The 27,473-nt window shown below is 39.6% G+C and overlaps 1 protein-coding gene across 4 annotated transcripts; it reads left to right on the top strand.

Annotated features, from left to right (window-relative positions):
- The first annotated feature begins 15 nt into the window (after positions 1-15).
- On the top strand, positions 16-27,124 carry LOC131224780 (magnesium/proton exchanger 1). 4 transcript variants are annotated; one of them, XM_058220145.1, is made up of 10 exons: positions 16-152; positions 335-437; positions 2,143-2,594; positions 5,484-5,659; positions 13,408-13,526; positions 14,932-15,092; positions 25,183-25,310; positions 25,657-25,867; positions 26,005-26,134; positions 26,688-27,124. In XM_058220145.1, exons 3-10 carry the CDS (start codon positions 2,201-2,203, stop codon positions 26,983-26,985), a joined length of 1,617 nt encoding a protein of 538 aa, XP_058076128.1. In that variant the 5' UTR covers positions 16-152; positions 335-437; positions 2,143-2,200; the 3' UTR covers positions 26,986-27,124. The 4 variants fall into 4 exon arrangements, with proteins under 4 accessions (XP_058076128.1, XP_058076125.1, XP_058076127.1 ...); XM_058220142.1 differs by having other exon boundaries at positions 25,651-25,867; XM_058220144.1 differs by having other exon boundaries at positions 300-437; positions 25,651-25,867.
- The last annotated feature ends 349 nt before the right edge of the window (positions 27,125-27,473 follow it).

The raw sequence follows: 27,473 nt of genomic DNA, 5'->3' as shown, positions 1-27,473 counted from the left end.
TAAAACGGAGTAATCTGTCCTCTTCCCTTCTCCAGACCTCGCCGGAACTCACCCAGGCGTCAGAATCCGACGCCGGTGAACTCCATTCATCGGCGAATCCCGTCTGACCCACAGTCCGACAGAATCTCTCCGCTCTCCGTTTTCATGCACAAGTAAGCTCCCACCCTTTTCTCCACACCGGTGTCCGTACCGACACAATTGGGCAGGATCGGGACCGTCCATCAGGTCGGACAGACGGTGGACGGCCCATTGCTCATAATCTCACATTGGTTGGACGATCCTAACGCTTATAACTGTAGATTTTTCCCCTCTATATCTGTTGGATGGTTATCAGACGGTTAGGATTTCCTGATTGGTGTGATTTTTGGACTATGAAGACGGACCCTCTGTTGTGTGGTCCACCATACCAGCAGTCCAGATCACTTCCTGCGTACAAAGTTATGAAATTCATGTATCTTGATTCTTCTGTTTGGGAGTTATTGAATTTTTGTTATCTCTTACTGATACTGAAATATAGTTCTCTTCATGTCTGTTTTTTTCGATTACTTGCATTCGTCTGTGAACTCGTTTGGTGTGTGGTACTTCCAAAAAGATGCTGTTTCTGCAGTTAGATATATGAATTTGATCTGGGACTCTGTGAAAATCATAATGTGAAACTTAAGGCCTTCTCTGACATTACCGGCGCGTTTGGATGCACTGTCAAATTGATTGCAGTTTTTAGTGTAGTAACATGGAAATGACTTGATTTTGAATTTTTAGTATCCATGTTGAAAGAAACTGACCCCAAATTGTAATTATGTCATTTCCATTTTGTCGTTTTTCATTGGAAGTTTGCAATCCATAGCATTCGTGCACCCAAACACAGGCTAAACATGGCAGAATTGGATTGCGAGGATTCAATTCAATTTCAATAAAGAGAGATGACTAAATTTGCTGTTATGTTTCCTATTAGTTTTGATGCCAAAGTAGCCTTCTCTGAGTTGAATTGAGAATTACAATTTGGAGAGAAGTCACCACATGTGAATCCTAAGAAATAGAATAATTCATGGAGGTAAAGAGGGAGTTGAAGTTAGAAAAGGTTGTGTGGGCGCCTTCCTAAGTAGGGGTGCAATTTGAGTGGGACGGATTGGGTTGAGGCCCAACCCAAGACCAACCTAAACTCAAGAAGAGTCGGCCAGAGGCCCAAACCAACTCACCCCAACCTAAGTCCAACTAAGGTATTGAATACTCAACCATAACATAATTCAGGTTAGGTTGGGTTACACCGGTTGGGTCGGACTAACACCTGCAACTAGTAAAACTAACACATGAAATCAAACATCTTATCATCAAGTAACTCCATCAAAGTAACGCATGTTTTTTGTTTTTATTTTTTATAAACAGGGGGAGTCACACCACCTGATATTTATTAAATATAAAATGCACATTACATCCCAATTCCAGAATAACAAAATAAAAACACAAATTAATGAATGCGCAAACTATGGAGTCCAACATGGTCCCGGGAAAGAGTGCGCTTGACCTAAGAAGGTAGAAATGGGCAAGATTCAAAGAGAGAATAAAATTAACACTAAAAAAAGAGTCTTCAATCACCATCCATAGACGAATAAAATTAAAGAAATAGATTAAAAAAACTTACTAATGTTTAGAGAGACTATTGAAAGGCAAACATGTCATAAATAACAATTCCACTAGCCATTTGCCATCTAGGAATCAATATTGATGTAGCTGTGGTTATGTTGATTGAAGATTCGAATGCATTGGTGGGCAGAAAAATGAGTCAAATGGACGGAAACAGAGAGTTGGGTGAGGAGTAACGGGTTTGGTCTTGTCGACTTCCACTCCAAAACTGCAATTTAAAACCATGTTTGAATGTGACTGTGCAAGTAGGCTTTACACAGACTCAAGCGCTACCATTATTGATCCCTGGGTTGCTGCTGTTTTTTGGACTGGAAAAAAGACCTAAATATACAATAGTTCCTATAAAACCATTAATAAACCAATCCATATACATAGCAGCATGATACTATAAAGAACTGCATCTTCAATTCTTCATCATAGTTAGGTTGAAAGTAGAAATCCCTTGCGGGACAAGCCTTTGATATGTTTTCTGAAATATTACGTGTTAATTCATGAATTCAGGCCAAGCCATCATTTCTCAAGGGTCTTCGCCATATCATGTCTGAAATGAAGAGGTAAAATGGCCTCGAAGCATAACTACATGGCAGAGAGCATACTAGGAATTACCAATATTTCATCACGTGGAAGATGTGAAAGCTACTTGCTTTTCCATGGGGAGACCGTCCTTGGAAGTGGATTGCGGGCTTTCTTGTATTTTCTTGGCCTTGCCTATTGTTTTATTGGGTTATCGGCTATAACTGCTAGATTTTTCCGTTCAATGGAGAATGTTGTTAAACACACACGGGAGGTTGTGAAGATAGATCCCGACACAAAGACTGAAGTGATTAAACACCAAAAGGTTTGGAACTACGTGATAGCAGACATTACACTACTGGCCTTTGGGACAAGCTTTCCACAAATCTCTTTGGCCACAATAGATGCTATCCGAAACCTTGGTCAGATCTATGCTGGAGGTATGTGTTTCTGTACTTTAAAAAAAAAAAAAAAAACTTTCTATTTTCAAGCATTTGTTACCACCTTTATTCCTCTGTAAGATTATTTTTTTATAAAAAAAGTTTATTCCTCTGTGAGAATTGTTGTTAAAATTGTAAAAATGATACCTAAATTTGTCTGACTGATCTACTTATGTAAGTTAAACTTTGAAATCGCTACCACCTTGGCTAAGATTAGCTTACGTTTGTACTTGAAGCTCCTCCCAATGTAGATAAGCTTGATCTTTGGGCTTTCTCATCATAGTTTCCATGTAGCCACTGTTTTTTCTCAGATCTCTACGGGTCTATTGTTTCTTTTTCTTTGATAGATGACTGTTTTAAGAAAGAGTACAAACTGGCTCGAGATTTCCCAACAAGCTCCTCATTTTTATCTCTCACATTAGTTGGACTATCAGCCACATCATTAGCCTTCCTTAGGAACATGACATTGCTATTGAGAGATATCCTAAGATTTTGTTGTTGGATCTTTCCCAAGTGATTGCATTGGCTGAATGACCTTCGACAAGAAGTCTCCCATTCAAAGATTCCATAAACTGCTACAGCCCCTTCACAGCTCTAGCTCCTTTTCCTCATTTCATGTAGAGCGGGTCGCAAACACTTTCATGTCCAAGATGGACCAGAGAAGGCCCGTTCAGAGGTGGAGGTGATCCGGACTGTCGTAACCTTACAACAGGTGTATCTTGCAAACCGGAATGTGTTACTTGATGTACCATATATGATTTTGGGGTAGGAGAAGATACTTTAGCCAATGGTTGCCCATGCAGAATTTGCGAGATGCCATCAGATCAACGGTCGAAAATCCATTTTATTTCCTTTTTTACTATTTATAGTAAATTTTAGTTTGATTATAACTCTTCATCCTTTGAGCTTTAGGAGTCGTATCCAACATGAAAAGTGCTTAGAAAAATTAGGAGAATAACATGGTTAAGCCAAATAGGACAATAGTAAATTTATTATTTATAGTAAGTTACGAATTTTAGGGAGTTTGAGTTGGAGTTTGATTCTGAAACTTCTTCCAAGGTTTGGTGTCATTATTGAAAGGGTTGTAAATTCGTTTTTATTATCTATTAATGAAAATTTGAATTTATTAGAATTTATTTCTATTCTTTCCTATTTTTTCCTTATGGATTCAAGGTATCCGTGAGGAGTCCAGAGAAGCTCCGTGGATTCGGAGTAGTTATCCCCTTGAGGAAGATGGTGATCGACCTCATCACGCCCATCCCTGTGCCATCATTGAAGTCCCATTATGTTCAATGCCCAAAGAAGTAAAATGTTCAATGTGCTCCTTCTCATTTCTAAAGTGAAACGCCAATGCCAGCTGAGCCTACAGAGGTCTCCATTTCACCATCAAAGACTTCCTCTTTCCACCTTCCTTACATCCTCTACCTTCCAATCTCTGATAAAATCATTAGTACAGACACCCAAAACTCCTTCCTATAGAGATCCTAGTAAACAAGCATCGCTTGGATCTTATCTATGAGCCTCAAAAGCGAAGTCCCTTTTTCTTGAAAGAAAACCCATTTCTTTCTAACCATATGCTCCAAATGATTGCATACGGAAGCAAATGCTGAAGGATTTTGCCTCTCCCAAAAAAGACACGGTGATCACAAACTAGAAGTATCTACCACTCTTATGTGGCAACACTAAATACACCAAAAAAATATCCACCACTCTACAGATTAATAACTAAATGGATAAGTTATCCGGTTATGGCTTCTCTCAAGGCCTCAACTCTTTCTTTGAAAGAGGCCTTCCTTCTGTGTTATCTTACATGCAGATGCAGTTATTTGCACCTGACGTGGTCCTAATGAAAGCCCTCTCTGGAATAAATTGTTTATAGAAAGTTTCTGATAGAAAAAATGTTTATACAGTGTTGACTTCAATGGTGCATATTCCATTTGTTATTACATGATGCAACTGCTTTGATCAAGTTACATAAACTTGATTCTGGCTTGGTCTATCCAGGTTTTGCTATTGTCAAGTGAGCCGCTGCTATAGAGCTACCAACATTTAATATCACTTTGGACTCCCTATGTTTTTAGGGGTGCACTCCAGTGGTACTGGGTATATGTGGGGCCCACGTGATGTGTTCATGACATCCAACCCGTCTGTCACATGCATCACCCCAAAGTATCCCAGGGCCCACACCTATCCAAAATTTAGGTGGTCCACAACGTAGGGAACAAGGTGGGAGGGGATGCCCACCCTTGATTGGCATGGATGACCTACAATGTTATATATACGAAATCCCAGCCATTCAGACACTTAAACTGGCCTGGACGAAGGGTCAGGGCAAAACCTGGTAGTTTTGCAACTATACTGGTTCCCTGTAAAAATCAAGGGTGAGCATGCCCTCCTTGTTCCCTATGCTGTATCCCACCTGAGTTTTGGATCGAGCAGATTTTTTGGGCCCTGGAAGGTTATTGAGGTGATGCATCTGATGGATGGGTTGGATGTGATATGTACATCATGTGGGCCTCACATCTACCCAGTACCTCTGTAAGCTTAAGGTGGTACCAGTACCACTGGAGCACACTTCTTTTTTTTCTCATTCACTCTAGCCTCCAGATAGTTTCTGTGAATTCATTTAGGTAAATTATGAACTGAACTGATCAGTTCATCCAGATGCACCAAAAATTTTAATTATTTTGTTAGTTCATTTTTCACACGATGCATCGGTTGTATTTCATTGTCTATCGCTTTTCAACATGCAATCTCTGAGTATTTTACTCATTCTACCATGGATTTTACACCTTTGCATGATAGATGAGAATATGCTAATATATTCTCTCTATAATTCCTACAGTACTCTTTATGTTGTTAGTCTCATAATATCTACTTGGTCTGTAGGTTTGGGTCCTGGGACACTAGTTGGTTCTGCTGCGTTCGATCTGTTTCCTATCCATGCCGTTTGTGTGGTGGTTCCTAAAGCAGGAACACTGAAAAAGATATCAGATATAGGTGTTTGGCTGGTAGAGCTCTTTTGGTCATTTTGGGCTTACATTTGGCTTTACATAATTCTAGAGGTATGAGTCTTCGTTCATGCTAATTTTCTACTTGCTTTTGATGGTAGTCTTGCTTAAGTCTTCTTTATCAGTGAGTACAAATCCTCACCTTTCAGGCTCGTGGCTGTCAATCCTTCATATTTTGAGCTTTCACATGGATGTTGTTTCTATGATTTGAATGATTTGTGTTGTTAATTAATGCTTTCTGGGTCTTGGTCCTTGGAGAGGTTGAAGGCCATGCTCTTGCGAATCTGGAATCATTTAGGTCCTGTTTGGTAGACTCCTAAAAATGAGTTAATCTCATTTTAGTTAACAATAATTATATACTAGAGATCTCTAATACATAATGAGTTCATGTTAATAGTAATTATGTATTAGAGATCAAGATCTCCATGCATAATTACTGTTAACTAAAACGAGATGAACTCAGTTTTTAGCGTCTACCAACCAGGGCATTAATTTTTTATTCAACTGCATACATATTGCGCATTGTGTTATTTTCTGACATCGCATATTTCTTTTTCTTTTTCTTATTTTGAATAACCACAATCTGAACTATGGTAAAGACCCACCCCAGGTTTATATGATTGGGTGTGTAAACCATGTAAATGTCCTCACCTCAGTGGAGGCGGTGCAACCAGCAGGAGGGCCCGATGACATGGACTGTCCAACTGGTTGGGCCAAAGATGGACAGCATGTGTTGTCCACACCATGACCAGGTGTGGATGAAAGAGAGAGAATGTGAAGGGAAGAGAATTTCGAAGAGGAATGAAGAAGAGAGAAGAGAGAAGAGAAGGAAGGAAATTGGAGAAAAGAAGAGAGATCGTTTGGAAGAGAGGAGGAGAGAGCGTGTTTGATGTCTTAGTAAACCTTAATACATCACACCCTCTTGCTTTATATTCCAGCAACAAGGCATCTCAAAACCCAATTACAAAAAGAAGGCCCAAGTGGGCCGAATTCCAAATACCACCATGCACGCATGCACACACACACACACATAAGAGAACTAATTAGTTTAACACTCCCTCAAGCTGGAGCATATATATTAATAATGCTCAGTTTGCCACTGATGTATGAACCTTGTATGCAGGGCAAGGACTTGGTTAAGATATCCTCCTACAAGGCTTTAGACAAAACATGCTCTTTGACTACTTCCTTGGAGGCAATCTTCTCTCTGATAAAATTGCAATCCACCTCTATGTTTAGTATGCTCATGAAAAAGTGGACTGCCAGCTATATGGGGCACTGCTTGATTGTCGCATTAGAGAGTCATTTGCCTACCATCCTATAGTTGATGTTCCTGCAGAAGAGGTCGAACCCATAATAGCTCGCAAATTGTGCGGCCCATGGCCCTATATGTTGCCTCTGCACTCAATCTCACCATCACTGTCCGTTTCTTGCTTTTTCAGGTTACCAAGTTGCCTCCGACGAAAGTGTAATAACCTTCAGTGCACTTTTTTATCTGTCATGGAACCAGCCTAATCTGCATCCCCATAGGATTTGACCCAGAGATGTCCGTGAGATCTATAGACAAGTCCTGTACTGAAAGTTTTTCAAATAAGGAAGAATTCGTAGGATTGCATCCTAGTGTTGGACCCTTGGTTTATGCATAAACCTCCTTACCATCTCAACTGCAAATGAGATATCTGGCCGAGTAACAGTTAGGTAGATACGCTTACTAACAAAGCCTCTTGTACCTCTCTGGATCATCAAGAAATTCACCTTTATTGTTTGATAGTTTGCTATTTGGATCCATTGTGGTGTCACATGGTTTACACCCCATTACTCCAGTTTCTTCTAATAGGTCTGGTGCATATTTCCATTGGGATCCCTAGGAAATACCTTAGAGGTCTATGATTCTTAGTTTGGAACTGATTCTTGATGTGGTTCTTGGGTTTCAAAATACCAATGTCATCATGCAGTGATGATTATGTCATTACATAGACGATTAACACCGCCATTCCTTTGGAGCTCTGCTTCACTAATGCCATCTGGACTTCTGCTTCACAAATACTAAGTGATCCAAGTGGCACCTGTGAAAGCCAAAGTTCACCAAAACACGACTAAATTTCTTGAACCACTCCCTGGGAGACTACTTCAACCCGTAAAGCGTGCACACTTTCCGTTTCTCCCTCTGAGCAACAAACCCAAGAGGTTGCTTCATGTAGACTTCTTTAATCAAGTCATCATTTAGGAAGGCATTCTTGATGTCTAGCTGGTATAGGGACCACAACCTATTAGTTGCCATAGAAATCAGAACTTGTACCGAATTTAGTTTGACAACAAGTGAAACGGTTTCTTCATAATCTAGTTTTGCGGTTTGGGTATTTCCTTTTGCAACAACTATTGCTTTTAAACGTTCAATGGAGCCATCAGGTTGGTATTTAATCATGTATACCCACCAACAATCAACCGTCCGTTTTCCAGGGGGCAAAGAGACAAGTGTCCATGTGTCAACACGATGCATAGAAACAATTTCTTCTTCCACAGCTCTTCGCCACCTAGGATGAGCTAACGCATCACAGTGAGAAGTGGGGACCACCTCCATGGATAGGGTCAAAGCATATGTGCAAGAAGTAGGGCTAAGATGTAAGGGACAAAATCAAAGATAGGATGTAAGGTGTAAGAATGAGTACCTTTCCAGAGAGCAATGGATAGATCAATATCTAGAAGTGACTGTGTTGATTTAAGAACCTCATTGAAAGGTGAGGGTGGTCAGCATGAATTAGACAGTCTATGATTGTCAACTTGGGATGTTGGAGCATGAGTGGATGGCACAAACGCAGGAATGTCTAGTGTTCGAGGAGTCACAAAAGGATGCTTGGATTGCAACTCCCCCTCACAAGAAGAGGTAAGAAAATAATGAGTATCTTCAAATTTTTTTACATCAGCACTGGTATGTAGGTGAGGCAATTTAGGGATCAAAATACTTGTAACTTTTGTGTACATGAGAAACCGAGAAAGACACACTTAGTAGTATGAGTATTTAGCTTATCGGATTGTGGTCCATTTTTTGGGAGAAAAGCTGTGTAACCAAATACACGGGCTGGCAATGGAAATGGTAAAGCTTCAAGGAACAATATAGAGAATGGTGTTTATCCATGACGAGCGAAGGATGGCTGCTAGTTAATCAAATGATATGATGTAAGGACAACATAACTCCAGGAGCATTTAAGAATATTTATGTGAATCAAAAATGATCTCACCACCTTAAGAATATGATAGTTTTTCCTTTCTGCAACCTCGTTTTGTTGAGCTGCGTAAGCACATGAAGTCTGATGGGTAATACCGAATGAGGTAGGGTAATTGATGCAGGACACATGATTTAATATTAGCATGCAACGTGGAGATTATGAAAGAGTCCATAAAGTAATTTAATTAACAAAAGATGTTAATCCATCAAGTAATTAAGAGTAAACAATAGACAATAAAATCTTATTTAACTTAAATCACATGCTCTCATGCCAAGGAATCACATAAATCAATTAAAATTAGGCCCGATGGAAGGATAGAACTTCCAATTTAGCAAAGGCACGTTCTGCACTCAAGGGACAGGTTTGTAGGCTTTATGATTAGGGTTAGGAAGGAAAAAATCTAAAATTTGAAAAATTAAGGTTCATGGGAATTGAGAATTTTAGAATTAGGGTTTTTAGAAATTGGGGAAAATAGAAAATTGGAGATCTAGGGTTTAGGGTAGAGTTATGGATGGGAAATCAATAGGTTTTTATGGGGGAAGCAAAAGAAAATCAAAGGATTGAACGCTTGTCCATGAGGTTAGCCTAGGGGCTCATACGTGTGGGTTGTTGGCTAGGTTTTTTGGGTCATCAATGGTTGATTTCGGTTGGGAACTTGGGGTTGAAGTTGGATGATGAGAAGTTGAAGAAAAATATGATTTGGATGGTCTTGGATAGGAAGGGAATAAAAGAGATGAAGTTTTTAGAAAAATATCTCTTTTGAATAGAAAGGAAGAGAGAAGGAAGATGATAAATGGAGACCTCGCACCTCCGTTGAATGGGGAATGGAATCACACCACACCCAAGCTCCAAATCACATGGAGTATTCTTCAAATCATATGAAGAAAAGAAAATACAAAGCTTTTTATATATATATATATATATAAAATAATGGCATTAGGGCTTCACACACTCATCTTTCTCTTTTATAGTCTCAGAAAAGATCTTTTACAAAAAGACGCTCTCAGATAAAATTCTCAACATAAAGACGTTTAATAAATTAAAAGTTGTTCATAACTCCCTAATCTCAACACAAATATAAGGTATACCAAAAGTATGCGTGTAAACAATCTAAACAACTAAACTATTTTGTGGCCCATGGGGGTCCACGATCAAGATATCCGATGATGATATCCAACGGTCCGATCATTGTGTCCACCCAATCCAACGGTCCGATCATCGTGTCCACCCAATCCAATGGTCCGATGTGTCTATCAAGATCATATATGTAGCCCACGTGCATCTTCCCAGGGTAGGGTCTTCAAAGATGCATGAACATGCACGTGGGGTCTTCAACGTAGCTAGGAATGTGAATTGGGCCAAGTGGGCCCCATGTAATGGCCGTCTAACCATCAGGAGACTGGCTCAGCCCTCCTCCTTTGGTTTGGTGCTCGGATGTCCTCGTCAATAATTGTGGAATGTGTTTTGCTAGTACTGTAAACATTATCAAAACGAAGATATTGAATTTCATATTTGAATTGATTTTAAGCTCAACATAAAAGGATTTAAACGTATCAAACAACTCAAATCTATCATGTATCATAAACACCTGTGTCATTCGAAAAAAAAAAAATCATCAATAAGTAACGAAGTAATAGACTATACTTGACAATGAAGGAACAAGTTTCTTAAGAAATTCTAAAGAAGGATGACCAAATAGAGCGTCCCATTGTAAACGAGTGACACCCTTGTCATCCCGAACATCGAGAGTCGCTTTAATACCCAACCCAATAAGTAATGAAGTAATAGACTATACTAGACAATGAAGGAACAAGTTTCTTAAGAAATTCTAAAGAAGGATGACCAAATAGAGCGTCCCATTGTAGACAAGTGACACCCTTGTCATCCCGAACATCGAGAGTCGCTTTAATACCCAACCCAAGAAGTAATGAAGTAAAAAAAAGAAGAAGAAGAAAAGAAAACACACACACAAATCATCGCTTTCGTCTTAAGGTCTTAAAATACACAATGGGAGGGATAAAAGGTCATTGAACAATTTAAGGTTTTGGTTAATAGGCTAACAAAAGGGAGATTAAGGGGAAATTTTGTGACAAAGAATTGAAGGCAAAACTATGTTCTTAGTGGGTGAGACAATTCTTTTACCGAGGACGTTAGACAGAGCCATCAGCAAGAGAAAAAGGGGGCAAAGAATTGAAGTGTTTATTTATTTATTATTATTTTATATATATATAAACGCAAAGAATTGAAATGTTAACAGAAAGAGAAAATGGACACATTACTTGTCATTTGGTTGGTGGCCCTGGAGGAAATCACCCAAGGTGATGAACCAAAGGATGCGGCTAGTGCATTACCTGAGTAGGTAAGCAATGTTGAGGAGGAAGAGAGAATCTGCAGCTGTGTTCCTATTTAGAAGCCTCTTGAGTTTGGCATGAGATATCATCACAAAATCATTGGTTCTTGAAGAGTCCCCACTAGTCATGAAAGATTCTCCTTTATGAGGAGACGTGTGGGCATCAGTCTAGATCCCAACTTTTGTTGATTGTATGGTTTGTTTTCTTACAGTAAACACACAAACATTGTTGTCCACTAGTGTGTCCATGGCCTCTTCCTCTTGTACGGCCACTGCGTATTCCTGTACAACAACCACGAGCATTGCTTCCCCATGCGAGATAAGAGCAGTATTCTTGCTACAAAGATGATGAGGATGGAACCGGCACTTGCAGCACTTGAGGAAAGGCATCAACCAAAGCAGGAGCACATTCACTTCCAAGAAGTTGAGCCTTGACTGGGTCAAGGTATGGGCAAATGGCACCAATTTCTTCTCGCTGGCGTTGTTGTTGGGCAATGTCAGTAGTGAAGAAATGATCAAGCTTCCATTCATCAAACAGACCTCGAAAACGTGCGCAATGATCATGAAGATTGTCACCCTGCTTCATATTTTGTAACTCCTTGAAAATATCGTACAAACGTTGTATATTTTTCTTATTGGAGTACAACTGCTGGAGGGTATCCCATATCTCTTTCTGCCCAATCACCATGCATCACATTGCGATAGACATTTTCATCCATACTGTGAAAGGGCTAGCGCATAACTTGGCAATCATCCTACTTCTGCTGGAATGTGTAGTTGAATCGTTGGTTGGCCCTGCATCAGTTAAATGTTTCAGTCTTCGCTTGGAGGTAAGAAATATGCGGACAGAATGGGCCCAGGGCAGATAATTTTCAACCCTTCTGAGTTTAATGGAGGAAATTTTCCAGGCATTGGTCCATGTATCTGATTTTGAATCCATGAATATCAAGAAGCAATAGAACAACATATCAACAAGGAGACAAATAAACACAATCTGTCCAGAATGTAGCAGAGCAAAATGGCCCAAACACGCTGCCCACTGTCCAGCGTCCAGCAGAGAATGACCCACAGCTCAGTTTGGCATGCCCAACATCAGATTATGATTCAATCATCCAGCCAAAAAATGTGGCTAAGTACGCTGATCACTGTCCAGCATTCCACAACATCCAAACAGTCAACTGGTCTGTGTCTAGGATTAATCCAACATTCCCAGGTTTTGTTGATCATCATGAATGGATCCCACTGATCCTCCACACCAATCGGAAATGGTAACTTCGTTTATAGCATGAAGATAAGAAGAGGAAAAACCAAACTGGTTCCCAAAAAAAAAGTAGTAAAGATTGCAAAACTCCTTAATCAAAAGCACTGCCTTAAAACACCCAATGCTAATCACACTTTTGCAGATCTGATCGAACGGAATATCTGAGACTGGATCGATGTGCTGATACCACGTAAATGTCCTCACCTCAGTGAGGCAGTGCAATCCGCAAGAGGAGGCCTGTCGATGTGGAGAGCATCCAACCGGTTGGGCCCAAAGATGGACAATGTGTGCTGTCCACACCGTGACCAGGTGCGGATGAAAGAAAGAGGACGGAAGGAGGAGAAAGAATGGGAAAGGAGGAGAACATCGAAGCGGAAAGAAGAAGAGAGCAGACCAGAAGGGAGATTAGAGAAGGGAGAAGAGATTGTTTGGAAGATAGGAGGGAGTGTCTGTGATGTCTTAGTAAATATTAAGACATCACACCCTCTTACTTTATATTCCAGTAACAAGGCATCTCAAAACCCAATTACAAATAGAAGGCCCAAGTGGACACAATTCCAGATACCACCACGCGCGAACTAACTATTTCAACAAACCATTTATTAAGTAGTCAGCCCATCGACTGTACACATGGCATACACGTATTTCGATGCTAACTATCCAAATCATGGGCCCCATTGTTCATAAAGCATGGCACGGGAATCAAGCTGATCATGCAATCTTAAACATCTGATTTTGCCTTGAATTTTGACTACTGATCATTTCTGTTTTACTGTTTTAGCTGTCAATTGGATCTCTATCAATTTGATGGTTAAGACTTAGGACCATCCATATAGTATTCAACCTATTGCATTTTCCCTTAATTTATGCATCTAGTAGATCAAATTTTTCTTGATTATTACCGCACTGGCTTGGAGGGGCAAAAAACAGACTTCCTAATCAAATTCTTTTCACTACTTTGTAGGTTTGGACCCCGAATGTGATTACTCTGTGGGAGGCCTTACTGACTGTGCTGCAGTTTGGATTGCTACTGCTACATGCATATGCTCAAGACAAGCGATGGCCATTTGTCTCTCTTCCACTGTATACTTCCTCTTTTCTTTTAGGGCCTGTTTGGATTCACGTTTGCGGGTGTTTGGATTCACGTTTGCGGGTGTATTGTATGGTATTAAAGTGTGTGATGTGACATGTATGGTGTTTGGTTCAGAGTAGGCAACCGAAGAATTCCACGTGCTCGAATACAGCGTGTAGCCAAAAAATTGCATCGATTGTAATGTACTGTCAAACGGATGCACTGCCATTTGTACAGTCTCTTCAATGCCTTGTATTCGCGTGGGAGGGACTTTCAAAACGCTTCAGATGGGTTTTTTTTTTTTTTTTTTTGTTAGCTTGTTAATACACCCCACTGTCAGTTCACGAGGAGAACGGGCGATTTCTTGCTGGAGATCGGCGTTGTTTTTCTGTTCGGAGCCTTTCGATTTCTTGCTGGAGATCTGCTTTGTTTTTCTCCAGTTCGGAAACTCTGGATTGCAGATTTCTTTTCTTTTTGTATATTTGCTCCTTCTCGGATTTCAATCTTCAGTTCTCCACCGTTAGATCGGCAATCTTTGAGTTGATCATTTGTTTTGATGGTGGAAGAAGTTGCAGCTCTTCCATGATTCTTTGCTGGTTTTGGGAGAGTAGGATAGAGCGCAACTGGAGGAAATGGGGACGAGTAAAACCTCATATGCTATATGATGACTATAATCATCCGTGTAAGGAGAGATGCGTTGGCACATGTAAGAGATCGGGACCAGTCATCAGATGGGTCCCACCAGTAACACTACCTTGCACGAAACCCACAGGACACGATTTTCCTGTGACTCGGGATTATAGATCTGATGTGCTCTATGGGTCCCACCGTGATGTTTGTCTTATATCCAGTCGGTTCATCGGTTTCATCGGTTCATAATTCAGTTAAACACATCAATCCAAGTTGGGGACAATGGATGAACGGTCATCATTATTTAATCAGAACGTGATGGACGGCTAGGATTAATCACAACAACAACACTGAGCCCGCCTGAGATAGAATGTATGAGAGTTTACAAAATGCGACACTACTACACAGACTACCAATATTTATATGTATATACAATGTGTGGCCCTTATACGTCGTTTCCAAACATTGATCTGTACAAGAAACTGTATACATGCTGGGACAATACCTCCTATCCAAACATTGGTTAGTGGCATGTTTCTAATGGATGTATTCTGAAAATCATCCAACGTATACATGAACAGTACCCGAATACAATACAATACACCCTAAACGCGAATCCAAACAGGCCCTTAGGTTTTGAGACCCCCACTCACATTTTTTTAGTTTGAATCATTGCTGGTATTACAATTCTCTTAATAAAATACTGCCTCTAGAGCTGTATATTCAATAATAGCTTGAAGTTGTAACCTTGGTTGTACAATACTACTGCCTTTTTCTATGACCTAGGGAACGAAGTGAGAGGCCAGAAGAATGGGTTCCAGAAGAGCCTATTTTTGTCAAAAATGCTGATGGCGAATGTGACCAATGCTCTGAGATACATCCAATTGATGAAGAGCAAGATGGAAACATTGTTGATATCTTTTCCATCCATTCCAAAACAAGAACAGGTACTGAATATTCCAAGGCTTGTTTTTCCTCATCAGATAAAATTCTTTCTAGACTTGTATGGCTCTTCATTGATTCAGCAGTTCCTTTTGTTCTCTTGTTTAAAGAGGCATCAGAAAGGTGGTTCCATATGACAGAATAACTCATTTACACAATTTAACATGTTCTTGGAAATCCTTATCTTTACACAATATGGAAGACGATGTTCAGAAATATGTGTTTGTTTTCTTTAGAGATAAAGAAAGCAAGAAAGAGAAAGCAATGGGTAGGCTTATTTGCATCTGCTTGCTATGGAAACGATAATGCGTTGTTCGAATTCGAGTTGCAGATGAGCATAGAATGGAAAATCTAATCGTTGCTGGATAGGTGGGAGTTCATTTGTAATATATGTTTGACACAGTTGATCCAGGCATATGTGAATGCTACTGGATACATTAAGGGTGCCCCAGGATGCACCATTAGATTGAATCATGCATGTTGGTCTAATAGAGTGGAAATAACCAAATTGGACTTTCCTTCATTGCCATTAATGAGATTGCAGTTACATTACTTTCATGTTGGACTTGAAAGAAACACACTGCAACTTATACCTTCTTATTATGAATGATACTAAAAAAATCATTGATAATTCAATTCACTTCTGCATCGAGATGGCAGCCTAAATATTAAATGATAATAAAACTTGTGATTTGTTCACCTGAGTAATCCCAGGCAAGAGAAGTTGAGTTCTCCAGTGATTTAGAATTTGGGTGAAAGTCTTTATCTCCTATGATACCTTGATACAAAACGGATACACTGTTTATCTGGCACAGATATGGTGTCCAATGTATTTTTACACATAAAATTGAAGTATCCGACATGACATGATAAGAATACAATACCTAATTTGAAGGATTTTTTTTATTATAGTCAATCGCATGATAAGCAAGAAAAATTGATGGAAGAGCGGGAGGAATGGAGGGAATTATAAGAAAATCAAGGGAAAAAGGGAAAAAGCATATTGATGTGGCAGATCTTCCTCCGGAATATTTGATTTCATCATTTCAATCCTTTTGAAGGTTCTTCGTAGGGTCTTGTCTTCATCAGAGGCTTTCTTTGAATTTGCATTAGCTAAGGGAGTGGATAGAAGAGAATTAAAGAGATCTCTAGACGAGAGGTTACCAAAGCTTTTTCCCAAAACTCAAAGGCTGAGAGTCCTTAGACTTCTTAAATCTATACATGTCTAATCTCTCAAGATTCAAGGATAAATACTTGAGCTTTTCCATTTTCTCCAGTTCTGATATGTTTTTCTTTGTTTTTGCGGGAATTTTAGTTAACGGGTGGGAGGAGGCTTTGGGAGGGATTTTCCTATGGTAGTACTTAGAGATTGCAAGGAACAAGACCCTTATCTTAGAGAGGAGGGTCTCTATTTATTTATAGAGATCTAGAGGGGTAGGTTAGCAATTTGAGGGAAGGTGATCGGCTTTCTAAAGAGTAGAAGGTTCACCAATGGGTGACAAGTGAATAAACATGGGTTGTTGATGGGAAAATTTGGAGGTAAATTGGAAATAATTGAGGGGTAATTTGGTTATGGGGAAAGTTCTAGGAGTTTTCTAGGGTCTGGGGGGTTTGAATAGGTAGGAGTAGTTTTGAACACTTTTAAGTTAAGGAGTAGTTTCACAAGCAAAGGCAGTTTGGGTGGTAGCTTTTGCAAACAAAGGGTAGATTAGGGTCTAACTGGGAGTCCTAAGTCTATTTTGGTATATTTTGGGTCAAAGGGTAAGAGGGAAATGGGTTTGGGGTTTGAATTATTGTGAAATGGCATTTTGGTACATCTGTTGAACTTCATTACATCAATATCAGCCTCAAACTTCGGTTTTTCAATTGTAGCTTCATGTTTAGTCGCTAGTTTTGGGTAATGTAGGGCTTTTTGGAAAGCCAACTTATTAGTCATCCTGTGGTTTTGGTTTGGGTGAAAATTCCTAGGGGCTAGGGAGATATGGCTTCTGGAATTTGAGTCAGTTTTTTGAATTCAGCTATCGACCCAATTTCCATTCTTTGCCCGGTTTTTCACTCTTTAACTTGGTGTCCAAAAGTCGGGACGAGCATACTTTCATCTTGATAGAAACATGAATAAGATAGCTTCAAAATGGACCTAAGATCATGGAAATTGGATATGGGAGGCCAGAGCAACTGGAGCCTAAAGATTGAGTTCAGCAAGTAGGATAAGGGGCCACAATTCTTAAGGCATCTCTCTGGATGGCAGAAATGGAACTTCCGCTAACTAGGAGAGGCCAATGAAAATTATGCTCCCAGGTTGGCAGAAAAGGGGACTTCTGCTAGCTAGGGAGGTCCATAAAAAAGGGTCTAGGCCAAAACTCAGGCCAGGTCCCACACCCTCCATGTCTCCATCTTTGGCCCACGATGGGAATATTGGGTAGGTTGGGGTGGGATCTCTAGGGCAGTTTATGGCTAAGTTTGGGTTAGGCCTTAGATGAGGGTGCTTAACTATATTCCTGCAAAATCAAAGATACATGACCCACATTCTAAGATCAGTTGAGACAAATGGTTGGGATCCTACATCTACATGAGGTGGGTTGTTGAAGGCAGGTGTCATTCAACATAAGATATCAAATGTACATATGCAGATTGACACCTATGGAAGATATCATCATTCACATTGCCAACTAGAAGCCACTATTCAAATGATGCCAATACAGGATAGTAAGAATGCGTCTGCACTAGGGTACATAGTCTTAATGTTTTACATCGAGAAGGGTTTAGTGACTAAATTTAGTGTTAATGGATGTAAATGTGGGCCGTAGCACCGTGGGGTATGCTAGTTTAAGACCCAGTCCTTTTCTTTGTTAATTAGTTGTCATGCTAGTTTCAGACTAAGTGGTTTTTTTTTTCTTTAATATAAATTTTGAGAAGCGGTAATATTATTCACAAGGCCAAAGCCAAAAAAATACAAAAGGAAAAGGAAGAAAAAAGAAAAGAAAAGCTATATGCAAAACCCCAACAGGAAAGAACTGAGACAAAGTTGAGGGGTTGGCCACCCAATCTCGAACAAGGGCAACCACATGGTTGCAAACGTCCGATATGCTGCTTGACTTGTTCCTAAAGCATCATTGATTCCTTTCCCACTAGATTGACCACAAACCTGCTAACAAACATAAATGCTAAATCTTCTTCCTTTCCTTCCCCGTCCCACATTTGTGCCATGACATTAGCATCGAGTCTATGGATGCTGGCAGGACCCATTGAATCTCAGTCTTGTCAAGGAAAAACTCCCATATCTTTTTGGAAAATGGACAGTGTATGAATAGATGGTTCACTGTTTTCTCATTCTTGATGCATAAGAGGCACACGTTTGGGAGAATCATTTTTCTCTGTTGCAAGTTGTCTATAGTGAGAATCTTATTTTTACCCACCAACCACCTTGGGTGGAGCACCATAACTCCAAACAAAAGCAGTGCGAGCGATCGTTGAGGTCAATGTTGTACCAAAATTTTTAATAGGGAATGATTTCATTGAGAAAGACCTAGATTTATCCGCTAACCATCTCAAGGAATCTCTTTCCGAAAAAGATGGGCGAAAACTGCTAAGCAAGCGCAACATCTCCAAAAATTCTGTTATCTTTGCTTCTTCCATATTTCTTTTGCATGGGGGGGATCACACAACCTCCTCTCCAATTATAGCAGAAGCATCTAGTTATTTTCATATTTTTGTTTGCTGCTATACCTACTAGTCTTGGGAAACTCTATCTCAGCTTTTGATCTCCTATCTAGATATCTTCCTAGAATCTTGTATTTTTGCCATTTCCCACATTGAAACCAATGCTTTCCCATACCATAGGTTTGAGAGTAGCCACCGCTTCCCATATAAATGAAGCCCTGTACAATGATGAGTCTTTTGTCCACCACGATCCTATTACACTCCGTCTTTCTTTTCCATTACTATCATCCATAAGTTATCCTTTTCCACCTTGAACTGCCAGACCCATTTTCCCAAAAGTGCTAAGTTCATGTCCATCTGAACGAAGACCGGCTCCCCCTTGCCTTTGCGGCTTGCATACCTTCTCCCAATTCAAAAGGTGAAATTTATGTTTATCACTCGTCCCTTCCCATAAGAAGTCCCGCTTGATTCTTTCCAATCTATTCAAAATGGATTTTGGGCACTTGAAAAGAGACATGAAATAAACTGGAAGGTTGGGCATAGATGCTTTGATGAGTGTTAACCCGCCTCCCATTGATAGGAGTTTGTAGTTCCAACAGGATAGTTTCCTCTCAAGCCTTTCAATTACTTTATCCCAAATAAGCTTAGAAGGTTTACGTAGGCATAATGGTAGTCCTAGGTAAGTGACTGCCTTGCATCCGATGATTGTAGCAAAAGATCGAACCTCTTCAGTTGATACGCCAACTTCGAATAATTCACTTTTACCTATATTGACCTTTAACACTGATAATACCTCGAAGCATACTATTATCTTGTGAAGATTGAGTATCTTGGATTTGTTTGCCTCGCAAAAAAGAAGCATGTCGTCTGCATACTGGAGATGGGATATTTGGAATGAAGAATTGCCCACTCTGAAACCACTAACTAAACCCAGCTCCTCACCTTTGATGATCACCCTACCTAGGGCCTCCATAACCACCACAAAGAGATAAGGCGATAACGGGTTGCGTTGCCGCAGACCTCTCGATGCATAAAGTAGCCATTCAAGGAACCATTCGCAGGCATTGAAAATTTTTCCGACTTGATGCAAGTTTGAATCCACAGTCTCCATTTCACCCCACATCCAAGACAATGTAACATGTAATCGAGGAATCCCCAATCTACATGATTAAAAGCTTTCTCTATATCCAGTTTGCAAATTACCCCTCTAGAGCCTCTTCTAATGCAAGCATTGACACATTCATTAGCTATGAGGGAGTTGTCCACTATTTGTTGGTCAATAACAAAAGAGGCTTGTGATTTGGAAACAACTTCAGAAATTGCCGCCCAAAATCGTGATGTTAGGAAATTTGCGAAGATCTTATACGGGCTACTCAATAAGTTGATTGGCCGGAAGTCTTTCAGCTTTTCTACCCCTTCTTTTTTCAGAGCGAGAAAAGTAGCTCCCATCTTGGTCGGAAGGAAACCTTTTTCGTGAAATTCATTAACAAAATTGTTCACGTCTTCCTTGAGAGTTCCCCAGAAATTTGGGTAGAATGCGATTGGGAAACCATCCGGTCCAAGGGCCTTATCGTTGCTTAACTTAGCAATGGCTTTTTCTACTTCATCGATGGAGAAAGGGGATTCAAGGGATTCAATCGCCTCGCTTGAGGTAGCATCAAAATGAAGATTGTCTAGGGATGGACGAGACCATTCATCCTTGGATAAGAGGTTCGAGCAAAAATTGATGATTGTTGCACATACCTTTTCTTTGCCTTCCACCAACACACTTTTGATTCTGTTGGTGCGCACATGAGAACTTGCCATAGCATGGAAAAATTTAGTGTTCTCATCCCCCGCCTTTGACCATGTGGCCCCCAACCGTTGCCTCCATTTAGTTTCTCCCTCTTTAAGCCGTGCATAGTATTTAGCTCCATGAACTTCACGCCATGTTCTTTCTTCTTCAAAGAGATCTTTGTGCTCCTCTTTGATATCAAGAGATAGAATTTTTTGCAAAATGTTGGAGTTTTCTTCCTCCCGTGCCCCTAACACCTCCTTTTTCCAGGCATTGATTTTATGATTGAATAATCTTAGTTTCTGGAAAAGGATAAAACTAGTGTTCGAAATATCAGTATCACGTTACATATCGCACCCTTGGGATACGGATACATATCGATTATCACATGGGATATATCGGTTGTATCGCGTAATGTATCGTTGTTGTTGGAAACATGGGGAAACATTGGGGAATTTTTTGTAATTTTCAATGAAACTTCGGTGATTGTTAAAAAAAGGCATCAATACCCACTTCTAAATCAAAACATTACCAAAAACAATTGCACATAATAGGTTTTCTTTGTATGGAGTCCTAATATGTGTTGTCTAACTGAATTGATGCAATTATATTCAAAGTTTATTCATATAATTTATAAATGTAAGAAGACGTGTGGAAACACAAGAAATACATTCAAAGACAAAAGAAGAATCACTACATTAGGTTATATACATGTAAATGATTTTATGTTTGAACACAGATTGCAATGGAGTTGCGAGAAATTGGAAAATTTTGATTTTTTTTTTTCAATTTTCTGCAACTCGGCCCATCTCCAAATCTCAAAATCGAAGCTCCCAACTAATGATTTTTCATGCAAAACATGAAAAATCATGGATTTATAACAATTTGACACTTATTTAACATGATTTACAATTTTTTTTTTAAAAAAAAGGATCAAAAATAGGGCTTGGTCCCTATACACGTTAGACGTCAAGAATGCTTTCCTCTATGGTGATTTAACAAAGGAAGTATACATGGAGCAACCACCTAGGTTTGTTGCTCAGGGGGAGAAAGGGAAAGTGTGCAAACTTCAAAAAGCTATTTATGTGTTGAAGCAATCTCCTCGTGCATGGTTTGAAAAATTTAGTCAACCAATGGTGGAATTTGGCTTTCACAAGTGCCAGGTGGATCACACTGTTTTTGTGAGACAACTCCAAAGGAATGGTGGTATTAATTGTCTACATTGATGACATAATCATCACTAGAAGCGATGAAGTTGGTATTCTGGAAGCTAAAAGTCGCAACAAGAATCGTTTTCAAACCAAAGATCTGGTCTTCTATGGTATTTTCTTGGGGTTGAAGTTTCGCGATCATCCATTGGGATTAATCTATCCCAAAGAAAATATACACTAGACTTCTTAAAAGAAACTGGATTGATGGGGTGTAAACCATGTGATACTCTATTCCCACTGTGCATCAATTGCAAGTTTACTCATGACGAAAATGAAGGGATAGTGCAGCTACTCGTAATGTGCCATCCACCATCTCTTCTTTTAACCCTATTGATCCAGTGTCTTCTCTAGATAGGTCTAATGTTTCTATTGCCTTGAGGATTAGCGTGCGAGTACTGATCACCCCATCTCTAAATATATCTCATTTCCATATTTATCTCCCACTTTTCATAGATTTGCCTTATCTTTGTCCTCTCTTTTTATTTCCAAGTTATATTGGAAAACACGTTGCAAAAGGAGTGGAAGCAAGCAATGGAGGAGGAAATGGCTGCTCTTTATCATAATAACACTTTGGAGCTCATTAGTCTACCTGCCAGTAAACATGTTGTTGGGTGCAGGTGGGTTTAAACCATTAAGTTTCACCCTAATGGTACAGTTGAACGTTTGAAGGCTTGCTTGGTTTCCAAGGGATATACTCAGAACCTTGGTATTGATTATACTCGCGTTCTCTCATGTGGTCAAGTTGAGTTCATGTTATTTTTTTCATGGTTGTTAATTATGGTTAGCCCCTCTTCTAATTAGATGTTAAATATGTCTTTCTCCATGGTGATCTCATAGAGGTCTATATGGAGCAACCACCTGGATTTGTTGCTCATGGGGTATCGGACAAAGAGTGTAAACTGAGAAAGGCATTTATAGGCTGAAGTAATCACCACGTGCATGGTTTGACAAGTTCAGTAAAGTTGTGTTGAACTATGGTTTTGTTTGAAGTCATGCTGATCATTCCGTCTTTGTGTGGAAAGGCACCTCAGGTCTTATTATGTTAGTGGTATATGTTAATGATATTGTCGTTACAGGAAGTGACAATGGGAGATTGGAGAGTTGAAGAGGTACCTTCAGGTGCATTTTCTCACAAAAGATCTAAGTCATTTTGATACTTTCTTGGTATAGAAGTTGCTACATCAAGGGAAGGAATTAATATGCCTGAACGGAAATATGTTTTGGATTTGTTCATGAAGACGACTCTTCTTGGTACTAAGCCAATTAGTACACCAATGGATCTGAATGACAAACTGTTTATCGATCAAGGAGATGTATTTGAAGACCCAGGGAGTTATAGAAGATTGGTTGGAAAACTCATGTATTTAACTATCACTTGGCCAAACATATCCTATGTTGTGAGTGTGGTGAGCTAGTTTATGAGCTCTTCAAAGGTACCTTACATGGATGTAGTTGTTTGGATTTTGCAGTATCTTAAAAAGCACCACATCAGGGAATTTTGTACAGGCGGAACAATTGTAGTGTGTACGTTGATGCAGACTGGGCAGGTACTTTAATAGATAGGCGGTCTCTATTGGGTGTTGCATGATCGAGGGAGGAAATCTAGTCATGTCGACGAGTAAGAAGCAGGGTGTTATGGCCTGATCAAACACTAAAGCATAACATAGAGCAATGGTTTATACTACTTTGATGTGCATCAAGAAACTATTGCAGGAGATGGGGTTTGAATCTACCTATGCGGTTGATTTGTGATAATCAAGTAGTGTCCAGCATTGCAAAAGATCCGATCTATCATGAGAGAACTAAACATATAGAAGTCAACTATCACTTTATATGTGAGGTCTCAAGTGGTGAAATCTCTATGCCATATGTTTGGACTCAAATCTAACTTGTTGATGTGTTCACCAAGGCCCTTAGTCAAAGTTAGTCTACACATATATATTTAAGCTTGGCATCGATAACATCTATGCTCCAGCTTGAGAGAGAGTGTTAATGGATGTGAATATGGGTCGTACCACACCTAATTTTCTTTGCTAATTAGTTGTTATGTTGGTTTAGGACTTGGGGGGAATCTTTGCTTTTGTTTCTTAAGGGTACTTATGTCATGTACACTTCTTTATTGAATAATCTAAAGGGGAGAGAGGGGACATCAAACCTCAACTCTTCTTCTTCTTCTTGCATGGGAAACCTTGATGGAAACCTTGATTTTATTATGAATGGAAACCTTGCATTGGATTCAGACATTGGTCTATTCAATGAAATGTTTATATTTTCGATACTTTGATCTTCTATGCCCCAATCTTAGAGGCATCAAAATTGATGCTTTGATCTTTAAATTTTTCTGTAGATGACATCTTTTTAATCCTTAGATGTAAAAAAATTAAATGTTTGATAAAAGTTGTTTCCATGGAAAGAAAGAGAAAAAGTCAATTAGTGCTAATGGCCATAGGGTACTCAAGTAGGAAACTTGTCCTTTCAACTTTTGGTCCAATTGGGGTATGCCTTAGTGCCAACTTGGATGCCTGTGTTTATTACCTCATGCTCAGTTTGTCTGGCAATTTCTGTTGACAACCCTCCTTTGCTTGCTTACCCTTTGGGTTGCATGTATTAGTTGGGCTGGGAGTTTGTTGGTGTGCTGGTGTTGTCAATGTGAGGCTCTGCAATGATTGGTTCCATAGCCAGGTAAATGAGAAAGGTCCACACCTGGTGGGCCACCAATCATAAAGCCTTTTTTTTTCCAAATTATCAGTTAAAAGCTTACCCGAAATGGTGGGAGAGAGGCTAAGATGTGATGATGACGATGACAGGATTATTTCATCATCATCATCATCATCATCTAAGCCTTATCCCAGTTAATTGGGTTTGCCTACATGAATCCTTTTCCACCATTCCGCTCTTAGGGCCACACCTTCAGTTAGACCATATCTCAGCAAGTCTTTTCTTACTACCTTCAGCCACGTCCTTTTGGGCCTTCCCCTTGCCCTTTTAGTGCCTTCAACTGGTGCCAACCCACTCCTAACTGGTGCAGTTGTTGGTCTCCATTGCACATGACCAAACCATCTAAAGTCTACTTTCCCTCATCTTATTACCTATTTGCCGCTACTCCCAAGTTCTCTCAAATGCATTTGTTTCTAATTCTGTCCTTCCTTGTCTTGCCACTCGTCCATCTCAACATCCTCATTTCAGCTACACATCCTATGAACATGTTGTTCCTTAACTGCCCATCATTCTGTCCATAAAAGCATTGCTGGTCTTATGGCTATCCTGTAAAATTTCCCTTTCAGTTGAGTGGTACACAATGATCACATAAAATTTCATTTCAGTTTGAGTGGTACGCAACGAAAGGATTATTTGATGTTTCAAATGTTATTAGCTCTTCTATGCTGTTTGTTTGTCTTCAAATTAGTTTTGGATCTAAACATCCTTTTTTCTTCATGTTTATGTTTGTAGGTGATGATTATCAGCCTGTGCCTGACAATGACGCAGCGGAATCATCTAACCAAACTTTTGGCAAGGTCGCTCAAGAAAATTTCCACTTGCTCTCTATTTGGGGACAGCAGTTTCTGGATGCACTAACGGTATCTCTCTTGCTTGCTGAATGTTGAATTTTATTGTGTTTCTCTATAGCCATGAGTTATATGCAATGAAATTCTGTCAACAGAGAATTACAGCACAGGATGCTGAATTTCCATATTTTCTCGCCCACAAATCTACGTGAATTTTGTGATGGATAAAGTTTTCCTAAATGCTCTGACAAAGCCCACAAATCTATGTGAATTTTGTGAGGTGATGAAGTAATACGAAGGTGAAAATGAACATCTATGCGACTCTGTTGTTCACAGAAATAAATATCTTATTCAATAGTAGTCACAGTAATGGTGGGAAACCAATGGTCTAATTGCTTTCTGTCTCGAGCAGTTGGAGAGTACCGAGTCAAAGAAAATGAACAGTGTCTACTTAAGGATTGCAAGAATTTCCTGGCAATCAATCCTTGCTCCTTGGAGACTTCTCTTCGCGTTCGTGCCTCCTTATCATATTGCTCATGGATGGATTGCCTTCATCTGCTCTCTGATTTTCATTAGTGGAATTGCTTACATTGTTACAAAGCTTACAGATCTGATAAGCTGCGTCACAGGTTTTTCCCCTTCTCTCGCTTTTTTATTTATTTATTTTTCTTTTTTAAAGCCAAAGATAGTTTCGTCGTGAGAATGTTATTGCGTCGGTGCATGTAATTGACATTTGAAATGGTTTTACGATTTTCTTTTCTTGTAGGAATAAATGCTTATATCATAGCATTTACAGCTTTAGCAAGCGGGACTTCTTGGCCAGATTTAGTTGCAAGCAAGATTGCTGCTGAACGTCAAATAACAGCTGATTCTGCCATTGCAAACATCACTTGCAGGTTCTTTTCCTCATGCTTTTCAAAGAGTGTTATGGTACACTTGACTTACTACTGGAGGCAGAACTTGTGCTCTGCAACCAGGTACTTGCATGAGTGAGATGGTGAAGGGGCCTCACACCACACATGCCAATGATGGACACATGTGACAGATCCAGGCTATTCATCATGAACAGTCCCTGCTCAGAAACTTGGGCTGGTCCACTTATCGGCTGGGCCACACTTGCATGAGAAACATGACAGCAGTCCCCATTCATTGTACATGAGCAGGCCACCTGATGAATGGACTGGCCTGAATCTTAGGTCAGGGTGTGTTCATGGTGGGCCCCAACTGATGAATGGCATCTCTTTCATAGTTGTTCCATGTTGGCACATGTGCCACGAAGCCCCTTCTCCACCTCACTCGTGCTAAGTCTCGTTCACATTCCCACGAATTACATAAGAGTAATTATCTGTTTGCATTTTTTTTCTTTTATAATAGTGATTGGAGATGCTTTTTGTTATTGGAGTTGAACTGTAAACTAAGAGTTCACTGACATGGTTTTATGCCTCACAGCAATTCGGTGAATATTTACATTGGCATTGGTGTCCCATGGCTGATTGACACGTTATACAATTTCATTGCATATAGGGAACCATTGCGTATCCAGAATGCACAAGGTCTCAGTTTCTCCTTGCTTATGTTCTTCCTGACTTCCATTGGCTGCATCGCCGTTTTGGTGTTTCGGCGTATCACCTTGGGTGCCGAATTGGGTGGGCCAAGGCTGTGGGCTTGGGTCACATTTATCTACTTCATGCTCCTTTGGGTTGTTTTTGTTGTGCTGTCATCCCTAAGAGTTTCTGGCATAATTTGATTCTGTTCACCATGTATTGTAATTAATTCTTGTATTATTTACAATATGCCCAATTTTCTTTATGGGGCGTTTGGCATTTCAATTTTAAAATATATCAGATTCATTTTACTTTGAATTTTTAGAGAAAAGGTTTCGATCCCATTACTTGCCTCTGTTTGTTTGTTTTGTAACATGTTGTTGCGTTGTTGCATATTGGAAAAAGATGAATGAGCTAATTGTTTGACTTTTGAGACATTTACATTGAGAAAACACTCTGCACCAGTGACAAATGTTGTCGAGATTTTGAAATATCACGATAATATTACAAAAAATACACTAAAAGATATTATCATGATATTTTCAAACCAACGGCAGAATTTAAAATACAGCATTTTTATTATGATATTAGCTTGAAAAATAGTTAAAACCTCAGGGAATTTGTTATATAAATAAATATTTAAAATTCAAATTTATTTATTAATTTACTGTACATATTTTTACTTTTGGCA

Source organism: Magnolia sinica, chromosome 14 (assembly GCF_029962835.1).
Source record: "Magnolia sinica isolate HGM2019 chromosome 14, MsV1, whole genome shotgun sequence".
Classification (NCBI taxonomy): Eukaryota; Viridiplantae; Streptophyta; class Magnoliopsida; order Magnoliales; family Magnoliaceae; genus Magnolia; species Magnolia sinica.
The sequence above is the reverse complement of the archived record's forward strand: the minus strand, read 5'-3'. Positions and strand labels throughout refer to the sequence as shown.